We start from the raw sequence: 23,234 nt of genomic DNA on the forward strand, positions 1-23,234 counted from the left end.
AAAAATATAATTTGATTTCTTATCTTTTTGAATTATATCAACAAAATATCATTCTTATAATCAAATTTGTTTAAAGGTAAAGTTGGACGTAAAAAAAGTCAGTCCAAATTCATGAATTCCATTTATCTTCTACTAGCGTTCATCTGTTCGTTCTTTTTATTGTGTTAATGCGTATAAATTACGAACAATAGTTTTTATGCAATTTTGATTGAAATTATAGGTATAGATAATATACTCCCTCCCTTTTTTTTAAATGTCGTTTTGATATTTTAAAGGTACGATTTGTCAATTATACCCTCTGTCAATTACTCTTATCTTTTTCAATAAAACTAATTAATGCTATATATTTGGAAAACTAAATTCGTTTTTCTTAAACAAAGTTTGTTTGTTTAAAATAATGTTTGTTTCTTGTTATCCTAAAATTGACAATTGTTTATTATTTTAGGTTCGTTTAAAGTTAGATTTTTCATTAAAAAAAAATTAATCACTTGTTAGATTTATTAAAAAGATTTAGTAAAGAAAAAGAAACCATAAATAAGAGCGTCCCTTGCTAGTTAAAATATCACCAAATCTTTTACTTTTTGATTTGAATCTTCATAAACCCTTCCTCACTCGATAACAAGATTTAGTAACAAAATAGAAACCAGATTTTGAATAAGATAATCTTCATAAACCCTCTTCTATAAATACTCACACTTGATAACAAGTTAAAGAAGCCACACACATTCTCAACTCAGCACAAGAAGAAGAACACTTTGAGAAAGAAAAGAAAAAGAAGAAGAAAGGTATGATGAAGATGAATGAAAATATTGAAGCCATGTTGGAAAATAAAGCTGCTAGGGCTAGGGAGAAGATCAATGCATTGATGCAAAAGATGGAAACAATGAAAGAAAGGAAATTCAACCCTTTCCCTCACTTTACTTTGCATAATCTTTTATCTCATTATGCACCTCAGTATTATACCGAACAAGAGTTAGCACAAATACAGAAAATCAATCAACATCTTCGCCAAGAAACAAAATTGCCTCTTAATATTCCACCACAAAGCACTATGAAAGGAGAAGTAGTGAATAAGAAGAAAAGGTGTCGCTCAAGTGATGAAGGTAGCATGGCTGATAAGGCGGAAAGAACAGTGAAACCAAAGACCGAGAAGAAGAGGGAAAACTTGTCGCCAATACTGCCTATTGATGTCGAGATGAAGATCAAAGAGTTGAATGGCACTAACATCAAATATATCATGTGTAAGGAATTGTTTGATTCAGATCTCAGTAAACACCAAAGTCGTCTTTTAATCTCACTTAAAGAAGACAAAGTTAATATTCTCACCAACACAGAGAAGGCGATTTTACGTAGCAAGAAAAAGAATGATAAAAAGAAACATAAACTGGTTGGTTTAGAAGTGATTGTGTTGGACCCTTCTTTTAGAGAGTTCACAATGTCTTTGAGGAAGTGGGGCGAAAGTGTTTACAGTCTTGTACAAGATTGGAAACAAGTTATGAGCCAAAATAGTTTTGAAATAGGTCAAGAACTCAACATTTGGTCGTTTAGGGTCAATAACAAGTTGCACTTTCTACTCGACAAAAATTAGGTAATAGCTATAAACTTGTTTATTTGTTTCTGCATTTAACAGTACTTTGTTTATGCGATTCTGGGAACTTGTTAATGTGCTTTATTAGCTTGAGAAGGAACATTGGACTTATATTTTCCATATGCTGCAGTTTTTGCTTTCTTTCATTGGCTTCCGTTTGATCTGTGTGGGTTGATTTGATTGCAAATACAAAATCAGTGCAGGATCTTTAATTTATGTCCTTTAGTCAAGTTCAGTTTTGTATGATTTTCTTTTTAAAAGGAGATGAATTTATACGTATGGAATCTTCTTAACGTTATGTGTCAAGTTCTGTTGGTCATGGTTCATTATGCGGCTTGAATCATCCTGTCTAGTTCTCTCTCTCTCTCTCTCTCTCTCTCTCTCTCTCTCTCTCTCTCTCTCTCTCTCTCTCTCTCTCTCTCTCTCTCTCTCTCTCTCTCTCTTTTAATTCAGTGTGCAATAGGTTTTGTTAGCAAACTAAGAATTTGATCATGATGGCAAGGATTGTACTGGTGATTTGGATACTTATTGTTTTCACTTTTCGCTTAGGGTCATGATGAAGACTTGAAATATAGTTGCAAGAAAATCAACAGTTTCACCAGCAGGAAGAATTACATGGCCCTCAAAAGATTATGAAGCCAGAAAAAAATAATATGGTCTTTAATTTGATTATGGGAAACTTGTTCTAAGTAGTTGGTATTATAATATGGTCCTCAAAAGAATTACATGATAAAGACACCTTTTTTTTTTTTGAAGCATACTATGACACCTTTTAGTCACTACATTATTGCACTTGATGATCACGTTGGTCCTTTTTAATCTTTAAATTTTGCTGTTTAAATTGCTTGAAATATCATCTGGTCTTTGATTGCTTTATGGAGTTTGAATTCTACTGCTTATGATTTTGATGTTTAATTGTTAACTTTCATGAATTATTTTGGAGGGATATATATAAGTGTTTGGTATATGTTGTTTTTCCGAGTAAACCACCAAATTCGTCTTTGTGTCAGTGTTAGGAACCAAATTGATAATATGTGATTAAATACAAAGATCTAATTGATGGTGTGGTTAACTGGACATACACGTTTGACAGAATGACCAATAAACTTGTTTAAACAAAGTATGGTATGATCCGACCTATTTACACACTACTAATCATTACTCCCTCAGTCTTATTTTGATTGTATCTTTAACATTTTTTTTTTATATCTCAAAATAGTTACCACTTTAGAATATGAATACAAAATTTATTATTGTTTGCATTAATATAATCTTATTTATTGAATTTCACTCCACTTAACTACTACATTAACTACAATGAATAAATGTATTTTAGTATATTATATTAATTTAACCATTGAAATCAACCAAACTAATCATTTCCTTAATAATAACACACAACGCTTTTGATGGTCAGAATAGGGAGACAAGATATGATATATTAATCATATCTTGATTAAATCTCATGTTTGATGCACCAAAGAGATAAAATAAAATAAACCATTTTCCTATCCTACTCTGACTTTCGTAATTTCTATCCTGAGTATTGGCTGGGTTAGAAACTATCTTGATAGGATTAAAAGATCATTTCTTATTTATTATCTTGATATTCTGCCATTTTTAAAATATTATCATTTTTACAATAATGATATCACGTATTTTCTATATAATTATTTACATGTCATTTTTACAATATTTAACTAACTATAGGATTAATTTTTTCATTTAATTATAATGATATCATGTTTGTTATCATGTGCGGATCAAACACATGATATAATTAATGTTTATCATGTTCATATCATATCTTATCTCTATCCAGCTTTATATCATATCATGTCTCTATCATATCATGTCCATCAAACAAACCCTAAAACGACTAATAAAATGTGACGAAGAGAGTAATTTGTAACTATATCCTTAAACTAAAAAGTTTTTAATTGAATTATTAAAATCCTTAAACTAAAAACTTTTTAATTGAATCCTTAAATTTTTTAATAATTTGTAATTAGATCCGTGAATTTAGGATCAAAACGCAATTTCTTAAAGCATCAGAGATCTTACTAATATTATTTAAAATTTTAGAATGAACTAATTAAAATTATTTAAAAGTTCAAGAACTTCATTAAAACATTTTACATGTGGGATTTAATTACATAATTTTCATAAATAAATGTTTCAATTACTTTGTTTTTAGAAAGACCAAATGATATTAGTAAATTGAAAATGCACACACATAAGTGAATGAGTGAGATTTAAGTTCAGGTCACAACATTCGACCTAACAATTTTGATATATAAAGGTAATATACTCTTTTAGTATGCATTTTTTCTTCTGTTTCTACCTTGCATTTAAATTATCTTACCATTTTTATAATATTCTTTAAGTTACCAATAAAAAAAATAGATTTTTTTAGTTAAACCCATTAAAATAGGAACAACCCACAACAATAAAAACACTACAAAAAAAAATTCACTACCAATAAAAACCCACAACAATAAAAACAATATATATATAGGGCACTATTATTAAAAAATTTAAGTATGTGATTAAAATTATTATTCAAAGATATTTAATTACAAATTATTTAAAAGTTGAAGTGTTCAATTTTAAAAAAATAGTTTAATGATAAATCTATACTATATAACATGTTTTGGCTGACTTTTTCTCTTTCCAAAATACTCTCAACTTTCATTACAAATAGCACGTATAACAAATAGATAAGAGTAAATTCAAATATTAAAATAAAAGTGTAACAAACACAATGTATATAAGTTTGTCCTTGTGAGCTTAGCTCAGTTGGTATGGAGAATGCATAATATATGCAAGGTCTGGGGTTCGAACCCCGGCCACCACCAACAAAAAAAAAGTCCAATATTGTTTCCTTTACCCCAAACTAGATTAATATATCTATACTTACATTTTCATTATCCAAATTATACGCTTAAACAACTTTTTCTAAAAAGTCCAATATTGTTTCCTTTACCCCAAACTAGATTAATATATCTATACTTACATTTTCATTATCCAAATTATACCCTTAAACAACTTTTTCTATAATAAAAATTGTTGTTGACTTTTTCACTTTCAATTATACCCTTAAACTTGTTTCCTTTACCCCAAACTAGATTAATATATCTATACTTACATTTTCATTATCCAAATTATACGCTTAAACAACTTTTTCTAAAAAGTCCAATATTGTTTCCTTTACCCCAAACTAGATGAATATATCTATACTTACATTTTCATTATCCAAATTATACTCTTAAACAATTTTTTCTATAATAAAAATTGTTGTTGACTTTTTCTGTAACGCCCCGGATTTTAGTCCAAGACATTACGTCTAACTCATTTTCTTTTTCTGAAAAACACTACTATTAATTTATTTCATCAAAAATAAATTCTTAGCAAAACCTATACAAATTTTCTTTACATAATTTAATAAAAATTCTTAAACTAAATGTCCTTCAAAATTATTTCTAAAACTACAATTTAATCAAAAACCCAATTTTTGTCCCCGCGTACGCTTTCATCACATATCAAACTTCATATATCATCTTTGGTACCTACAACATTATATTAATGTAAGGGTCAATTTCCTTATCCAAATTGGTTCATACTCAAAGCACCAGAAACAATGTCATAAAATAGATAATACCAAAACTTATCAATCAAAAAGAATTTAGAAAAATACATTCGAGTCATATGCTTCAAAGTAAGGTTCACAGACATCTTATTTGCAATAAAATAGTTTAAGTCAATAATCAATCACATGTATACAACAGACTCAATGCAATGCAATGATGTGCAAAATGCATGCTCTTATAACTATATGATCCGGATATAATTCCCGCCACTAAGGCATCCACACAGAAATATAATTGCAATTCCCGCCACACAGGCATCCACACAGAATATAATTGCAATTCCCGCCACACAGGCACCACACAGATGCATATGACATGCATGATAATGATAATGAAAACTAAATCCCGCCACCTAGGCACCACTAAGAAATGCAAACTAAATCCCGCCACTTAGGCACCACTAAGAAATATGATATTAACCCGCCACTAAGACAAGTACAAGTATCAGTGCATCATCAAGTACACAACCCAAAAGTCAATCATTTCACAAACTCACATTTTCATCTTTTTCTTCTTTAATTCATAAAAAAAATGTATCACTTCTTTTCCAACACCACAAAACATATAAAGCATAATAATATTAAACATATCCATTCACACCACATTATCATACACAACTTTCATATAAAACACAATTAAGAATAAGTACTCATAATTTAAAATAATCACATTTAGTAAAGATTAATTTTTACCGTAAAAATACATTTTAATTATTTTTCTTTTTAAAAGACAAGAATTGCTACCACTATTTAATAACACAGCCCTAGCACTTAGTATGGACGTATGGGGAAAAAGCCCTTACCTCTTGGATGTTTTTCTTTACTAAAGTGGCGATTCCATGAAGCAGCAAAAGGCACGAACGAACTTCTTTAATGGGTACCCGAAGCTGAGGGGAGAAATATGTTGTTTGAGTCCTATGAAGCACTCATTAGATCATGGGAAATCTTTAGAAAATGATTTTGAGATTAGGAATGGATATATGAAACAAAAGGAGCAACTAGAATAATATTTACCTCATAGTTTCACAGAATTGTGAAGAGAATGATGATAATGAGTAGCCACCCAACAAGAAGGACAAAAGAATTTGTTGGAATAAAATGTTTATAAGCTTATATAAAATAAGATGATAGTGAGAGAGAGAGAGAGATTGAGGGAGAGAGAGGTGTTTTACGTGAGGTATTGTATAGAGAGGAATGTTTTCCTTTGCTTTGTTGGTTACATGCAGTGATGATAGGAATCGGATACTTTTAGGAGCAGCCCAAGTCAAAATACTTGGAAGGGTATTGGCATGGTATTATGCTGACAAGAAGCCAAACGAGAGAAGAGGTTTATTGCAATATTACAAGGACCAGCTTTGTGACAATAAAAGAAACGGTCCTGGACTCCAATGATAAAGATAACTTGTGAAAGAAAAGGTAAATAATGTTTTGTTGTCTTATAATTTGAATTGAGTAACTAAAGTGGGTCTAGACTAAAACGTGAAACACAAGAGTAAGAAAACATTGATTCCTTTAATTGTGGGCAAAGAGAAACTAATGAATATCTAAGAGTTCTCTAAGGATCTTGGACATGAAAATGGAAGAGGATAGTTTTCAATGAATGGCATTCAAATAAGGAGTTTGAATTTGGTCAATCATTTTTAATGACATGAGAACGGTTTTAATCTTTTAAGAGAGAGATGACACACAAATTTTGCAAGGAACTAATGAAGAACCACTTACAATGAAGTTTGAAATACTGATGCTTATTCATTGAATCGTGGGAATAAATTGCCTAATTATAGGGAAGTGGATGTTATGTGTTCCTAATAATAAGGAAGTCATTAAAGCATTATTAAAAGCAGATAGACAATGAGAAAAGATCAGCGTTTGATTGATGAAGGGCGGTTATACAAGGGTAGAGAAAATTAAGTTGGATTTTAAGTGACAAAATGGTACCGCAAAGGGGTGAAACCGTACCACAGTGATGGAAGGTGCAAGACTTCGCCACTCATCAGTTGTAGTAAATAAGATAAATAAAATAGCTCGAAAACGAGAGAATAAAATTGTTGATTAAAATATCATAGGTTATGTTCGATAAAATAAACCAACTTTAGATTAAAATATTTTAATTAAAAGAAGGGTGTTATAATTTTCTGAAATTCTTTATGCACGAAATAAGTTGTTGAATAAATAAACAATATAATATTAAAATAATGTATATAAAATATCGGGGTGTTACATTATTACCCCCTTAAAATAGTTTCGTCCTCGAAACTAGAAAGATAAAAAGATTAGGATCATGTTCTCTCAAAGAATCATGACATAGTAAGAATAGTAGAAATAACTTTACAAGAGATGAATTTAAAATATACTAACTCATAAGTAGGATACAATTTTTTTTTATCTATACTTTAAAATAAAACTTGTAGGGTCTTACGTTATATCAAAAATATAATAATATAGGTTTGTTCTCGAAACTAGAAAATAGCAAAATATTTCGAAAGTGTTTACAAAGACATCTTGTGTACAATTATCAAACGTTTTTCTTTTAAATTCATGCTCAAAAATTATGTTTTCATAATTTTCAAAAGACGAAAAAAAAAAATAACAAATGGTTTAAGTTAATCCTCTAAATGGATAACAAGATCAGAAATTTTTAAATACTACAAAAAAAAAAAAATAGAAAAATAAAACTTTACTTCTCCGCTGCGCACTCTGACAACAAATCAGTATGACAAACTTGAGTAGGTTTTTCGATCATAGAAATAAAATTTTAGTTTCACACCAATAACTAAATAGTTACTAAGAATGTAGGTTTTAGATAAAATAAGAAAATAATCGATAGAAATTTAAAAATACCTTTGGCCAAATAGAATTTCCCTTCATTTTTAAAAATAAAATACAATAAAATAAACTAAAACAAAATGTTATAACAAAATTGCTTTAAGAAGGTGAGATCAAAATAGTTTAAAACACTTTGTATCTAGAATCAAGTTCGAAGAGGTCAAACTTTTAAAATTTCAAATTAAGCTAAATATTGAAAGAAAGAAAAAAGGTCGCATTCCCCAACTATATCATGCCTTCTGCTACAACTTGCACTCTCGCTGAGTTCTCATCAGTCTTCAAGACTCTTCACACTCCTCGTGAAAACTTATGACATCTAAGATCAAGACTTCACAATCTAGAGTTTAAAGCACATACTCTTCGACTACGGAAAGCATTAAGACAAGGTTCGAGTGGTGTAGGGACACACAATCTCTTAAAGATGTGAAATGAATCATCTTACTCTTACCATTTAGCTATAAAAAAAATTATCTTACGATCTATCATCTATAAAGAGTTCCAAAAGTAGTATCTAATCTGACAATCAACAATGTCTAAACATAAATAAATTTTACAGCCAATAACCATAAACTAATAAAAATAAAACAACACATAAACAGGTAGCACACACACAATATACAAGACACCCAATCATGCAACTTTTCAGGTTTTAAATGAGTCACAATCACAATTATGGTTGGCATGTATGATGTATATATTTTAGTTTAATGCAAGAACAACTATCACAAATTTAACATTTTTAACCAAAGTGTTCCACCATATACATTTACACTACATCATCCTGTCCAACACTGTTATTTAAACACACTTAAGATCACGTCATTCCCAACACATTCTTTCACCGAATCATAAATTCAAATATTTTCTACAAATCAATTCATGCAAAGTCTAACTTAACAAGAAATGGGATAATTTAGTAATTTAAAATTCATACAAATATTTCATTATCTTTCACAAGAGCAAATCCAAAAACAGTACCAAAACAAAAAATATAGAAAACTCGACATATAGGAAAACAAAATGCACCACAATAAAACATAACTAGGATTTTTTTTTTTTTATATATATTATCTATTAAAGAGAAGCTATAAAATCCTTCCAAAATTTAACACTTCAAAAATAGAAAAATTAAGTTCATCAGTTAACAGAACACAAAGTAGACACTATTTTCCTTCCTGAAAAATAATGGTCTTAACATTAAAAAAAAATAAAATGATTTTCAAATCAATCGAAAAAAAGAAAAACAATCAAAACCACAATTTTCCATACTTAGAAATTAATAACAGAACTTTCACTCTACAGATTAGAAATTATATAGCCAAATTTTCTAAAATACATATTCTATTTTAAAAATAAAAATAAACTATTTTCTCAAATGAAAAAATATTTTTTTTGTTTAAAAATATCCGCACATCATATCATAGTAAAAATAAATCTAACATCTACTCACCATAAAAGATTATTTCCATTTGTCATAATAAAATAAAAGATTATTTCAAAACAAATCTAATGATAAACAAAAAAAAAATAAAAAAAATAATACACTTTATTTTATTTCATTTTGAACTAAAAAAATTTACTCTATAATCTAACTAGTTTTAAAGTTATAACAACCCATAACACAATTTATCCCTCAAACATTATAATAACAGTTTATTCAATTACTTGTTAAAAAAAAACAGTATATTCAAATAAGTTCTATACCAAGGAAAACTAAAACATTTCACTACGGTCCTTTCAGAAAACTAAAAGAGGAAAAAAAAATCTCTAGAGCAACAAATATTTATTTATTTTTTAACCATTTTTAAAATATCAAATCAAACCTTTCAACTCAAGTAAAAAAAGTACATATATTCAAACACACAAGCATGTGTCATACCAAGTCGTCCCACCCCAAAAACATTGTCCGAGGACTATTGCTCTGATACCATAATGTAACGCCCCGGATTTTAGTCCAAGCAATTACGTCTAACTCATTTTCTTTTTCTGAAAAACACTACTATTAATTTATTTCATCAAAAATAAATTCTTAGCAAAACCTATACAAATTTTCTTTACATAATTTAATAAAAATTCTTAAACTAAATGTCCTTCAAAATTATTTCTAAAACTACAATTTAATCAAAAACCCAATTTTTGTCCCCGCGTACGCTTTCATCACATATCAAACTTCATATATCATCTTTGGTACCTACAACATTATATTAATGTAAGGGTCAATTTCCTTATCCAAATTGGTTCATACTCAAAGCACCAGAAACAATGTCATAAAATAGATAATATCAAAACTTATCAATCAAAAAGAATTTAGAAAAATACATTCGAGTCATATGCTTCAAAGTAAGGTTCACAGACATCTTATTTGCAATAAAATAGTTTAAGTCAATAATCAATCACATGTATACAACAGACTCAATGCAATGCAATGATGTGCAAAATGCATGCTCTTATAACTATATGATCCGGATATAATTCCCGCCACTAAGGCATCCACACAGAAATATAATTGCAATTCCCGCCACACAGGCATCCACACAGAATATAATTGCAATTCCCGCCACACAGGCACCACACAGATGCATATGACATGCATGATAATGATAATGAAAACTAAATCCCGCCACTTAGGCACCACTAAGAAATGCAAATTAAATCCCGCCACTTAGGCACCACTAAGAAATATGATATTAACCCGCCACTAAGACAATTACAAGTATCAGTGCATCATCAAGTACACAACCCAAAAGTCAATCATTTCACAAACTCACATTTTCATCTTTTTCTTCTTTAATTCATAAAAAAAAATGTATCACTTCTTTTCCAACACCACAAAACATATAAAGCATAATAATATTAAACATATCCATTCACACCACATTATCATACACAACTTTCATATAAAACACAATTAAGAATAAGTACTCATAATTTAAAATAATCACATTTAGTAAAGATTAATTTTTACCGTAAAAATACATTTTAATTATTTTTCTTTTTAAAAGACAAGAATTGCTACCACTATTTAATAACACAGCCCTAGCACTTAGTATGGACGTATGGGGAAAAAGCCCTTACCTCTTGGATGTTTTTCTTTACTAAAGTGGCGATTCCATGAAGCAGCAAAAGGCACGAACGAACTTCTTTAATGGGTACCCGAAGCTGAGGGGAGAAATATGTTGTTTGAGTCCTACGAAGCACTCATTAGATCATGGGAAATCTTTAGAAAATGATTTTGAAATTAGGAATGGATATATGAAACAAAAGGAGCAACTAGAATAATATTTACCTCATAGTTTCACAGAATTGTGAAGAGAATGATGATAATGAGTAGCCACCCAACAAGAAGGACAAAAGAATTTGTTGGAATAAAATGTTTATAAGCTTATATAAAATAAGATGATAGTGAGAGAGAGAGAGAGATTGAGGGAGAGAGAGGTGTTTTACGTGAGGTATTGTATAGAGAGGAATGTTTTCCTTTGCTTTGTTGGTTACATGCAGTGATGATAGGAATCGGATACTTTTAGGAGCAGCCCAAGTCAAAATACTTGGAAGGGTATTGGCATGGTATTATGCTGACAAGAAGCCAAACGAGAGAAGAGGTTTATTGCAATATTACAAGGACCAGCTTTGTGACAATAAAAGAAACGGTCCTGGACTCCAATGATAAAGATAACTTGTGAAAGAAAAGGTAAATAATGTTTTGTTGTCTTATAATTTGAATTGAGTAACTAAAGTGGGTCTAGACTAAAACGTGAAACACAAGAGTAAGAAAACATTGATTCCTTTAATTGTGGGCAAAGAGAAACTAATGAATATCTAAGAGTTCTCTAAGGATCTTGGACATGAAAATGGAAGAGGATAGTTTTCAATGAATGGCATTCAAATAAGGAGTTTGAATTTGGTCAATCATTTTTAATGACATGAGAACGGTTTTAATCTTTTAAGAGAGAGATGACACACAAATTTTGCAAGGAACTAATGAAGAACCACTTACAATGAAGTTTGAAATACTGATGCTTATTCATTGAATCGTGGGAATAAATTGCCTAATTATAGGGAAGTGGATGTTATGTGTTCCTAATAATAAGGAAGTCATTAAAGCATTATTAAAAGCAGATAGACAATGAGAAAAGATCAGCGTTTGATTGATGAAGGGCGGTTATACAAGGGTAGAGAAAATTAAGTTGGATTTTAAGTGACAAAATGGTACCGCAAAGGGGTGAAACCGTACCACAGTGATGGAAGGTGCAAGACTTCGCCACTCATCAGTTGTAGTAAATAAGATAAATAAAATAGCTCGAAAACGAGAGAATAAAATTGTTGATTAAAATATCATAGGTTATGTTCGATAAAATAAACCAACTTTAGATTAAAATATTTTAATTAAAAGAAGGGTGTTATAATTTTCTGAAATTCTTTATGCACGAAATAAGTTGTTGAATAAATAAACAATATAATATTAAAATAATGTATATAAAATATCGGGGTGTTACATTTTCACTTTCAATTATACCCTTAAACAAATTTGACTATAAAAATGTTATTTTGTTGTTGTAATTCAAAAAGATAAGAATATAAATTATATTTATTACATTGATTTTTTTTAAAGGATTTGTTATAGACCATTTCTTGTTACACCCTTAAACCATCCAGTTACACCCAAATTTTCTTTGATAATTTAATATAATACCGAAATAGCCCTTAGGCTCGTATTAGGTTTACAAACCCTATACATCCATCTTTCAGTCTTTGACAGACATCCATGGAAGATGAACAAACTTGATTAAAGATTATAAATTGAAATACAAACCCTTCTATTAAAATTCATCGCAAAACTAAGTGAATTTTTCAGCAAATTTTATGTTGTTTTTTTCGGCTGCAAATCATATCATTTCACATATGTGGTTTTTTATAAACAAATTAACACCCAAGGGAACTCAATTCACGTAGATGTAGGTGTACATCAATAATATATATATAAAGTAAGGTTTTTTATGCCACGTGTCACTTCCACATTTATTCTCAATATTTTTATTATTTTTTTATATTTTATTTGACATAAATATCTCAACAAACTTTTGATCTTATGCACTCAGTATTTTTTATCTCAACAAACTACACATCAATCAATCAATCAATAGTATATATATAAAGTAAGGTTTTTTATGCCACATGTCACTTCCACATTCATTCTCAATATTTTTATTATTTTTTCTATTTTATTTAACATAAATATCTCAACAAACTTTTGATCTTATGCACTCAGTATTTTTTATCTCAACAAACTACACATCAATCAATCAATCAATCAATAGTATCAATAGTATATATATAAAGTAAGGTTTTTTATGCCACATGTCACTTCCACATTCATTCTCAATATTTTTATTATTTTTTCTATTTTATTTAACAAAAATATCTCAACAAACTTTTGATCTTATGCATTCAGTATTTTTTATCTCAACAAACTACACATCAATCAATCAACCAATAGTATATATATAAAGTAAGGTTTTTTATGCCACATGTCACTTCCACATTCATTCTCAATATTTTTATTATTTTTTCTATTTTATTTAACATAAATATCTCAACAAACTTTTGATCTTATGCACTCAGTATTTTTTATCTCAACAAACTACACATCAATCAATCAATCAATCAATAGTATATATATAAAGTTTTATATAAAGTAAGGTTTTTTATGCCACGTGTCGCTTCCACGTTTATTTTCAATATTTTTATATTTTTTTCTATATTTTATTTGACATCTTATTTGACATAAAAATCTCAGCAAACTTTTGATCTTATCCATTAAATATTTTATTTAATTTTATATTTAATTCCTAATATTTTGTGTAGCCAAAATATCTCAACAAACTAGATATAATACTTTCAATACTATCCATTAAATCTTCCTTTATTTTTTTTCTTTCTTTTTTTTAGGAAAAGAAGTTTCAATTAGCTTTTTTCATTGAGGAAAAAAAGGCTTCGATTTGTTTTTTTGTTAACTCTTCCTTTATTTTATTTTTTTTGTTTTTTTAGGAAAAGAAGTATCAATTAGTTTTTTTCATTGAGGAAAAAAAGGCTTCGATTTGTTTTTTTGTTAACTATAAATAAAGGAGAATTTTTTAATCACGTAAACACATATTTTGAGCTGAAACTGAAACTCAAACCTTCTTTTGATCTAAGCTTTTTCTTTCTTCACGTTTGACAAACACCTATACTATTGTTTCTTTTACTTATGCTTAGATTTTTATTTTTATATATAATATGAGAGGGAACTAACACCTACGGGTGAGTTTACTGATTGTTTTTTTTCTTTCAGGTCCTTTGAACTATTGTTGCTGGCATCCATTACAATCACCTACGAGTTTCAGGTCCTTGAACTAACACATATACTATTGTTTCTGTTTCAAGTCCTTGAACTAACATCTATACTATTTTTTTCCTTTTCGTTTCAACAGTAGCGTTTTAATATTATTAATCACCTATACTATTATCACCTATACTATTTTTTCAGGTCCTTTTCGTTTTAATATTATTAATCAGTAACGTTTTGATTTTAATGATAATAATATTTCAAGACCTGAAATATTTTTATTTAATTTTATATTTAATTCCTAATATTTTATGTAGCCAAAATGTCTCAACAAACTATATATAATACTTTCAATACTATCCATTAAATATTTCTTTTTTTTAGGAAAAAAGTTTCAATTAGTTACTATCTCTTTTAGCACCATATTATTCAATTAGTTTTTTTCATTGAGAAAAAAAGGCTTCGGTTTGTTTTTTTTAACTATAAATAAAGGAGAATTTTTTAATCATGTAATCACATATTTTGAGCAGAAACTGAAACTCAAACCTTCTTTTGGTCTAAGCTTTTTCTTTCTTCAGGTTTGACAAACACCTATACTATTGTTTCTTTTACTTTTACTTATGCATAGATTTTTATTTTTATATATAATATAAAGGGAACTAACACCTACGAGTGAGTTTACTGATTTTTTTTTCTAGGTTCTTGAACTATTGTTGTTGGCATCCATTACAAACATATACGAGTTTCAGGTGCTTGAACTAACACCTATACTATTGTTTCTGTTTCACATCCTTGAACTAACACCTATACTATTTTTTTTTCTCTTTTCGATTCAACAGTAGCGTTTTAATATTATTAATCACCTATACTATTATCACATATACTATTTTTTCAGGTCCTTTTCGTTTCAATATTATTAATCAGTAGCGTTTTGATTTTAATAATAATATTTCAGGTCCTAAAATATTATTATTTCACCAGTAGCGTTTTAATATTATTAATCACATATACTATCATTTTATGATAACACCTATACTATTATTTCAAGTCCTTATTTCTAAATCAATAGTATATATATAAAGTAAGGTTTGTTATGCCACGTGTCACTTTCACATTCATTCTCAATATTTTTATTATTTTTTCTATTTTTAAAAACCAATATTTTATTTAACATAAATATCTCAACAACATTTTGATCTTATCCATTCAATATTTTCTTTAATTTTTTTTTTTGAATTTCTAATATTTTATGTAGCAGAAATATCTCAACAAACTACACATAATATTTTCAACAAAGTTTACATGTATGATCTTATTTTATGATTAAAAGACTTCAATTTGTTTATTTGTTTTTAGGAAAAGAAACTTCAATTAGTTATTACTAATCTTTTAGCACTGTATCATTCAATTAGTTTTTATGTTTGAGGAAAAAAAGGGTTCGATTAGTTTTTATTTTTGATAAAAAAAAAAGGTTTAATTAGTTATTATGTTATCTTTTAGTAGCATATTCTAATGCAAATGTTAATTATAAATAAATAAATTTTTGTTAATCACATATTTACATATTTTGAGCACAAGCAGAAACCCCAAACCTTCTTTTCATCTAACATTTTTCCTTTTTCAGGTTTGCCAAACACCAATTTTATTCCCTTTCAATCGATTTTATTCTCTCATACGCATGGGCCACGAAACAAACTCATGACCACATGTTTAAAGGGACCCAAAACTCTTACCACTTGGACTAATTCATTATTGATTTTGTTACATTTTTTATTCTTGCATTGGACATTCATCTCATCATTTATATATATTTTAAAGATATTATTATAATTGTAAATTTAAATAAATTCAATCTAATATACTTACATGTGTATTTGTGCACACAAACTTATAAAACTTACTATTTAATATCTAACCCGGGCAACGCCGGGTCTCTAAACTAGTTTGAATTGAAATTATCATTGTACGTAAATTAAATTTCAATTAAATTCACATATGCATCATTTATATATATTTTAAAGATATTATTATAATTGTAAATTTAAATAAATTCAATCTAATATACTTACATGTGTATTTGTGCACACAAACTTATAAAACTTACTATTTAATATCTAACCCGGGCAACGCCGGGTCTCTAAACTAGTTTGAATTGAAATTATCATTGTACGTAAATTAAATTTCAATTAAATTCACATATGCTTTGCCTAGAACACGAAAACCTATTTCAATTAAATTGTATTTGCAATGGCTCTTCATTCATTTACTTTGCCTTCTTTTTTCTTTTATTTGTGGCATCCCCCATTTGATGTGTATTGTTTGTATTTGATTTGCCTACATCAATTGATTTGGTGATATATTCACATCGCTTTTCTTTTGTTTTATTTATACGTGATTTAAGTTCACGTGTACCTATTTTGTTTTGTTTTAATTGTACGGGGATTTAATTTACGTATGTGTGGGTAAATTAAGTTAACGTGTTTTGAGATTTTCGGCTACCTAAATCAATGAAAATGATAATGAGTGAATTAAAAAAATAAAGTAGGGGTATTTTTGTCATTTTGGGGTGTAACCTGGAATTAATGTGGTGTAACTAGAAAAAGTCTTTGTTATATTGTTGATATCATTTGAAAAAATAAGTATAGTTTGTTACTATTTGAAAGTGCAAAGTATCTATTATCTACACCAATAATTTTAATCAACATTTTATAAAAAAATATTATTTGTAATTTATATGTATTAGCGCAATAAAAAAACGGACATACGGGTCTTAAAACTAGTTTAAATGATTTTGAAAATTAAAAGACTAAATTAACGTTTTTTGTGTGAGAAACTTTTTTAAATTTCTTGAAATATAGTTGAAGTACCCGCTTCACACCTTAATAAATAAAAATTAAAAAAAAAAAACAAGGTCTTTAACCTAACTATGAAAAAGATTGACATAAATCTTTTTCGTAAAACCTTAAGCCATAAGTTATTTAGTCAATTTGTTAAGAAGATTTGTCGACGTGAGCATAACTCACCTGTTACGGACAATGTATAATATATGCAAGGTCTGGATTTCGAACCCCGGCCACCACAAAAAAAATGTTAAATAAAAATATTTATTAAAAAGATTTTGTAACAAAATATATATATATATATATATATATATATATATATATTAGATTTTTCCTCAAAAAAATTCAATCCCATGTTATATTTTAATTTATTAAATTTAGTAACAAATAGAAACCATAAATCTTGACCAAAAAAAAAAAAAGAAACCATAAATAAGAGCGTCCCTTGCTAGTTAAAATATCACCAAATCTTTTACTTTTTGATTTGAATCTTCATAAACCCTTCCTCACTCGATAAAAAGATTTAGTAACAAAATAGAAACCCTCTTCTATAAATACTCACACTTGATATAAAGTTAAAGCCACACACATTCTCAACTCAGCACAACAAGAAGAACACTTTGAGAAAGAAAAGAAAAAGAGAGCTACGATGAAGATGAATGAAAATATGGAAGCTATGTTGGAAAAGAAAGCTGCTATGGCTAGGGAGAAGATCAATGCATTGATGCAAAAAATGGAAACAATGGAAGAAAGGAAATTCAACCCTTTCCCTCACTTTACTTTGCATAATCTGTTATCTCATTATGCACCTCAGTATTATACCGAACAAGAGTTAGCACAAAGAAAATCAATCAACATCTTCGCCAAGAAACAAAATTGCCTCTTAATATTCCACAAAGCACAATGAAAGGAGAAGTAGTGAATAAGAAGAAAAGGTGTCGCTCAAGTGATGAAGGTGGCATGGCTGATAAGGCGAAAAGAAGAGTGAAACCAAAGAGCACGAAGAAGATGGAACCAAAAAAACAAGATAAGGAAAAATTGTCATCACCTCCGCCAATATTGCCTATTGATGTCGAGATCAAGATCAAAGAGTTGAATGGCACTGATATCAAACATATCATGTGTAAGAAATTGTTTGCGTCAGATCTCAGGGATGACCAAAATCGTCTTTTAATGTCACTTAAAGAAGATATAGCTGATGATTTTCTCATCGACACAGAGAAGGAGACTTTAGGTACAAAGGATGAAGAAGATAAACTGGTTGGTATAGAAGTGATTGTGTTGGACCCTTCTTTTAGAGAGTTCACAATGTCTTTGAGGAAGTGGGGCAAAAGTCTTTACAGTCTTGTACAAGATTGGAAAAAAGTTATGAGGCAAAATAGTTTTGAAATTGGTCAAAAACTCAATATTTGGACATTTAGGGTCAATAGCAAGTTGCATTTTCTACTCGACAAAAATTAGGTAATTAATAGCTATAAACTTGTTTATTTGTTTGTGCATTAAACTAGTACTTTGTTTATGCGATTCTGGAAACTTGTTAATGTGCTTTATTAGCTTGATAAGGAACATTGGACTTAGATTTTTCATATGTTGCAGTTTTTGCTTTCTTTCACTCTTGCTTAAAAAACTGTTGCTTCTGTTTGATGAAGTGGCTTGACTTGCACCATCTTTGTCTAGTTAGCTACATAAACAACATTGCTGGTTGATTCTAATCATTCCTTGTTACTTCTTTTTTCTCTTTCATGAATGTTCAATGGATTTTATTTTATAGTTGTATTCTTAGAGTTTGAGCATAATCAAATTTTATTATTTAATTTGCTAAGGTTTTTCTTGGAGCAATATTGGTCTCTAGTGATCAATATTGTAGAACTAGCTCTGCATTGCTTTACTTTAATTGCCACTCTTGGTTGGTGCATTGAAAAATGACGGGCCATATTGTTTTTGCATACTGTTAATCATTCTCTATATCATGTGTTAATTTATATACTTTTTTTAATGCAGAATCAAGAATGTGTGAACCTTGATGAAGAAGACTTTGAAATAGTTTATAAGGAGATGGACCAGTATCAGCCTCTGGAAGAATTAGTCTTACCTAGCTAGGAAGAATTTCATGGCCCTCAAGAGTTTATATTGGTATTTAATCTGATTATGAACAACTTGTACAAGTATTATTTACAAGGCACGTAGTGTTTGAGTTGTTTCTTCTAGTTTTAAGTAGTTGCAAGCAAAATGTTTTCTACAACTCTCCCAAACATTCATCCCAAATTCTAACACATCCATCATTCCTTGCTTCTACAACTCTCCCAAACACAACAAAAACCAATTACTTGTTGAACATTTATATGTAGAATTTATATGTAGTATAGGATATAAATAAATATCATGAACTAAGGAGAAAACAAGTAATTAACGCTTAGGGATTCAGAAACCCTTTTCAAGGAGCAGTTAAAGAATTGATGAAGTAAAACAGAATGGAATAGCTGAGCAATATTTTCTAAAGTTTTGTGGCTTTGCAACTTCAGACAAGCTATTGAAATCCCTGCCAACTAATTCAGTAACTCACTAAATTTATCCCAAATTAAACTTTATAGGATGCTCTCAAATAAGTCTCAGAGATTATGAATATATTTCAAAAATGTCTTTGAATCTGTAACAACATTGTTTATCAGTGCATATACAACTAACCACTTACCATCTATTAAATCCCTCTATTTAATCATTTACTATCAATTTAGTTTCTAACATCGCTATCACTTCGGTTCCTAATTTAAGAAATTACCATCAATTTGGTCACTAACATTGGTGGTTTACTAGGAAAAACAACATATACCAAAACATAATAGATAAATAATTTAGAATTTCTCAGACATCCAAGGAAGGATAAAAGCAGCATTATTAGCTAGCTCTCAAGGTTGGCAAAGGCTAAAACTCCTAGGCAGCCACTGCGAATGTTTTGAGAACCAATCCTTAAATGATATCGTCACAGTCGAGACGACATTAATAAAAGATAGCAAAAAATTAAAGTTAACAGTTGAACATCAAAATCATCATAAGCAGTAGAATTCAAACCCCGTAATAAAGCAATCAAAGCTTATTTTCAAGCAATTTAAAAAACAAAACGTAAAGATTAAAAAGGACCAACATGATCAAGGAGAATAATCTAGTCACTTAAGGTGTCATAGTCAAATTTTTAAAAGCAACATACTATAAAACATTTTGCAATGCTAACTACTTAGAATAAGCTGCTGCTAGTGGCACTCCTGCATATGAAACTGGTGATTTTCTTGCAACTATTTCAGGTCTTCATCATGAAAGTCGACACGTTTGAGATGTTATGCCTGCATAAAAAAAAAATTACACAGCGTAGAAAGAATAATTTACACATAAACAAAATAGAACATGCAGTATCAAAGAAAAACTGAAACTTGATTTTGATAAAAATACATCTATTTCAAAATAGCAACATATTCTCCCTTCTACCCATTCTGCTAGCACCCATACGGATGATAAACTCAATAGCACATGACCCAAATTTATATGTGCAAAAATGAAAATTCGCAATATAATAACCACAATTGAACACTCAATTGTGATCTGATCACAAGTTCTTCTGCAAACAAAATCTATAGCACACTCAATTGAAAGAGAGAAAAAAACTAATCAGGAACATGGAAACGAAAATCATGATATATAATCAATCACTAGTGTTCTTCTCAAGCTAACACAGCACATTAACAAGGTAAAATAGGCAAAACCAAAGCCATAAACGCATAAACAAAGTACTAGTTAAATGCAGAAAATAATAAACGAGTTTATAACATCACCTGATTATTGTCAAGTACAAAGTGCAACTTGTCATTGACCCTAAAAGTCCAGATGTTGAGTTTTTTACCCTTTTTAAAACTATTTTTGCTCAAAACAGTTTTCCAACCACGTACAAGACTGTAATACTTGTTAGTGCCCATGATCCACTTCCTCAAAGACATTCTGAACTCTCTAAAAGAAGGGTCCAACACAATCACTTCTAAACCAACCGGTTTATTACTTTCATCCTTTTCTATGTCGGTGAGAAAATCAACTTTGACTTCTTTAAGCGGCATTAAAAGACGATTTTGGTCATCCTTGAGATCTGACGCAGACAATTTTTTACACATGATATATTTGATATCAGTGCCATTAAACTCTTTGATCTTGTTCTCAACGTGAATAGGCAATATTGGTGGAGGTGATGACAAATTTTCCTTATCATGTTTTTTTGGTTTGATCTTCTTCATGGTCTTTGGTTTAACTCTTCTTTCCACATAAGACATGCTGCTACCTTCATCACTTGAGCGACACCTTTTCTTTTTATTCACTACATCTTCTTCCATTGTTTCTTGGCAAACATCTTCTTCCATTGTTTCTGGGAGAACATCTCTTTCCATCGTTTCTTGGTAAACATCTCTTTCCATTGTTTCTTGGCGAACATGATCTCCTATTGTTTCTTGGACAACATCTCTTTCCATTGTTTCTTGGATTTCTAGGCGAACATGATCTCCTTCCATTGTTTCTTGGCGAACATGATCTCCTTCCATTGTTTCTTGGCGAACATGATCTCCTTCAATTGTTTCTTGGACAACATCTCCTTCCATTGTTTCTTGGCGAACATGGTATCGTTCCATTGTTTCTTGGCGAAGATGTTGATTGATTTTCTCTATTTGTGCTAAATCTTCTTCAGTATAAAACTGAGGTGCATAATAAGATAAAAAATTATGCAAAGTAAAGTGAGGGAAAGGGTTGAATTTCCTTTCTTCCATTGTTTCCATTTTTTGCATCAATACATTGATCTTCTCCCTATAGCCCTAGCAGCTTTCTTTTCCAACATGGCTTCCGTATTTTCATTCATCTTCATCATACCTTTCTTTTTCTTTTCTTTCTCAAAGTCTTGTTTTGCTGAGTTGAGAATGTGTGGCTTTAACTTTTTATCAAGTGTGAGTATTTATAGAAGAGGGTTTCTATTTTGTTACTAAATCTTTTTATAGAGTCAGTGTTTATATAGAAGAGGGTTTATGAAGATTATCTTATTCAAAATCTGGTTTCTATTTTGTTACTAAATCTTTGACAAAATAATTTATGGCTTAAGGTTTTACGAAAAAGATTTATGTCAACCGTTTTTTATATAAAAAAAAAAAAAACTAAATTTATAGTACCCAATATATTTCTCTTGTCGTTGTGGATTGTTCATCTTATTATCATTGATTTTTTTGTGGTGTCCGAGGTTTAAACCCGAACCTTGCATATTTTATGGATTGCGCTAACACTTATAGATTATAAACACTATTTTATATAAATTTTGCAAGTATTGTACCCAAAAAAAAAATTGCGCTTAAATTACAAACAATGTTTTATATATATAATTTTGTTTATATAGATAACAAATTATAAGTATAGATATTTGTGGCTTTTAAATGTAACAAACTCAACAAACCACATTTATATTTTCAAAGGCAACAATAATATAACAAATATAACAAAAAAAATTATCTTTTTTAATAAAACCAACTATATAATATTATTATATAAAAATTTGTTTAAGGGTATAATTGGAATAACAAAAAAGTCAGCTCAATATCTTCTTGAAACTCTCTATTTTCTTTATATATAGTATAAATGATGATGTTGGTGTCATTTCAAAGATAAAAATTTATATTATATTGTTTGGTTATATTGTTGATGTTGAAATAGATAAACATGATTAGTTTACTTTGTTTTAATTTGAAAGTAACAAGCATTTATATTTATACTTTTAATCAAAATCAAAATTTTATAAAGAAACACCGTTTATAATTTTCAAACGTTAGCGCAATAAAAAGAACGGAAAGACGGGCATGGAGTGCCCGTCTTTTCATACGTTGTATTTCTCTCGTAACAAACAATTGTCAGTTATTATCTTTTTCTCCAACAAATTCCTATTTTTTTGCCCGCTCGCTCTCTCGTAACAAACAACTGTCAATTTTCGAAATATTGTGC

At 29.2% G+C, this 23,234-nt stretch overlaps 2 protein-coding genes, 2 long non-coding RNA genes and 1 pseudogene across 4 annotated transcripts; 2 read left to right on the plus strand and 3 right to left on the minus strand.

The window, feature by feature from the left end:
- Positions 1-642: 642 nt before the first annotated feature.
- Positions 643-1,588, plus strand: LOC146919053 (uncharacterized). Its single transcript, XM_085710556.1, has one exon. It carries the CDS (start codon positions 788-790, stop codon positions 1,586-1,588), a length of 801 nt encoding a protein of 266 aa, XP_085566682.1. The 5' UTR covers positions 643-787.
- Positions 1,589-4,944: 3,356 nt separating this feature from the next.
- On the minus strand, positions 4,945-7,088 carry LOC146919054 (uncharacterized). Its single transcript, XR_015010654.1, has 3 exons — positions 6,252-7,088; positions 6,041-6,152; positions 4,945-5,157 (listed from the first exon to the last, which is right to left on the minus strand). It is a non-coding gene; the product is annotated as an uncharacterized LOC146919054 (long non-coding RNA).
- A 2,951-nt stretch (positions 7,089-10,039) lies between these two features.
- Positions 10,040-12,186, minus strand: LOC146919055 (uncharacterized). Its single transcript, XR_015010655.1, has 3 exons — positions 11,350-12,186; positions 11,139-11,250; positions 10,040-10,254 (listed from the first exon to the last, which is right to left on the minus strand). It is a non-coding gene; the product is annotated as an uncharacterized LOC146919055 (long non-coding RNA).
- Positions 12,187-17,605: 5,419 nt separating this feature from the next.
- On the plus strand, positions 17,606-18,897 carry LOC146919056 (uncharacterized; annotated as a pseudogene).
- Positions 18,898-20,243: 1,346 nt separating this feature from the next.
- LOC146919057 (putative B3 domain-containing protein At2g27410) lies at positions 20,244-21,679 on the minus strand. Its single transcript, XM_085710557.1, has 2 exons — positions 21,050-21,679; positions 20,244-20,563 (listed from the first exon to the last, which is right to left on the minus strand). The coding sequence occupies exons 1-2, from the start codon at positions 21,674-21,676 to the stop codon at positions 20,558-20,560; spliced, it is 633 nt and encodes a 210-aa protein (XP_085566683.1). The 5' UTR covers positions 21,677-21,679; the 3' UTR covers positions 20,244-20,557.
- Between the last annotated feature and the right edge of the window lie 1,555 nt (positions 21,680-23,234).

The sequence above is a fragment of the Medicago sativa genome, chromosome 5, assembly GCF_051527215.1.
Source record: "Medicago sativa cultivar Bolivia chromosome 5, Bolivia_mono, whole genome shotgun sequence".
Classification (NCBI taxonomy): domain Eukaryota; kingdom Viridiplantae; phylum Streptophyta; class Magnoliopsida; order Fabales; family Fabaceae; genus Medicago; species Medicago sativa.

Coding starts and splice junctions, on each gene's coding strand:
- LOC146919053 (XM_085710556.1), top strand. CDS start 788: ATGATGAAGATGAATGAAAATATTGAAGCCATGTTGGAAAATAAAGCT.
- LOC146919057 (XM_085710557.1), bottom strand. CDS start 21,676: ATGGAAAGAGATGTTTACCAAGAAACGATGGAAAGAGATGTTCTCCCA.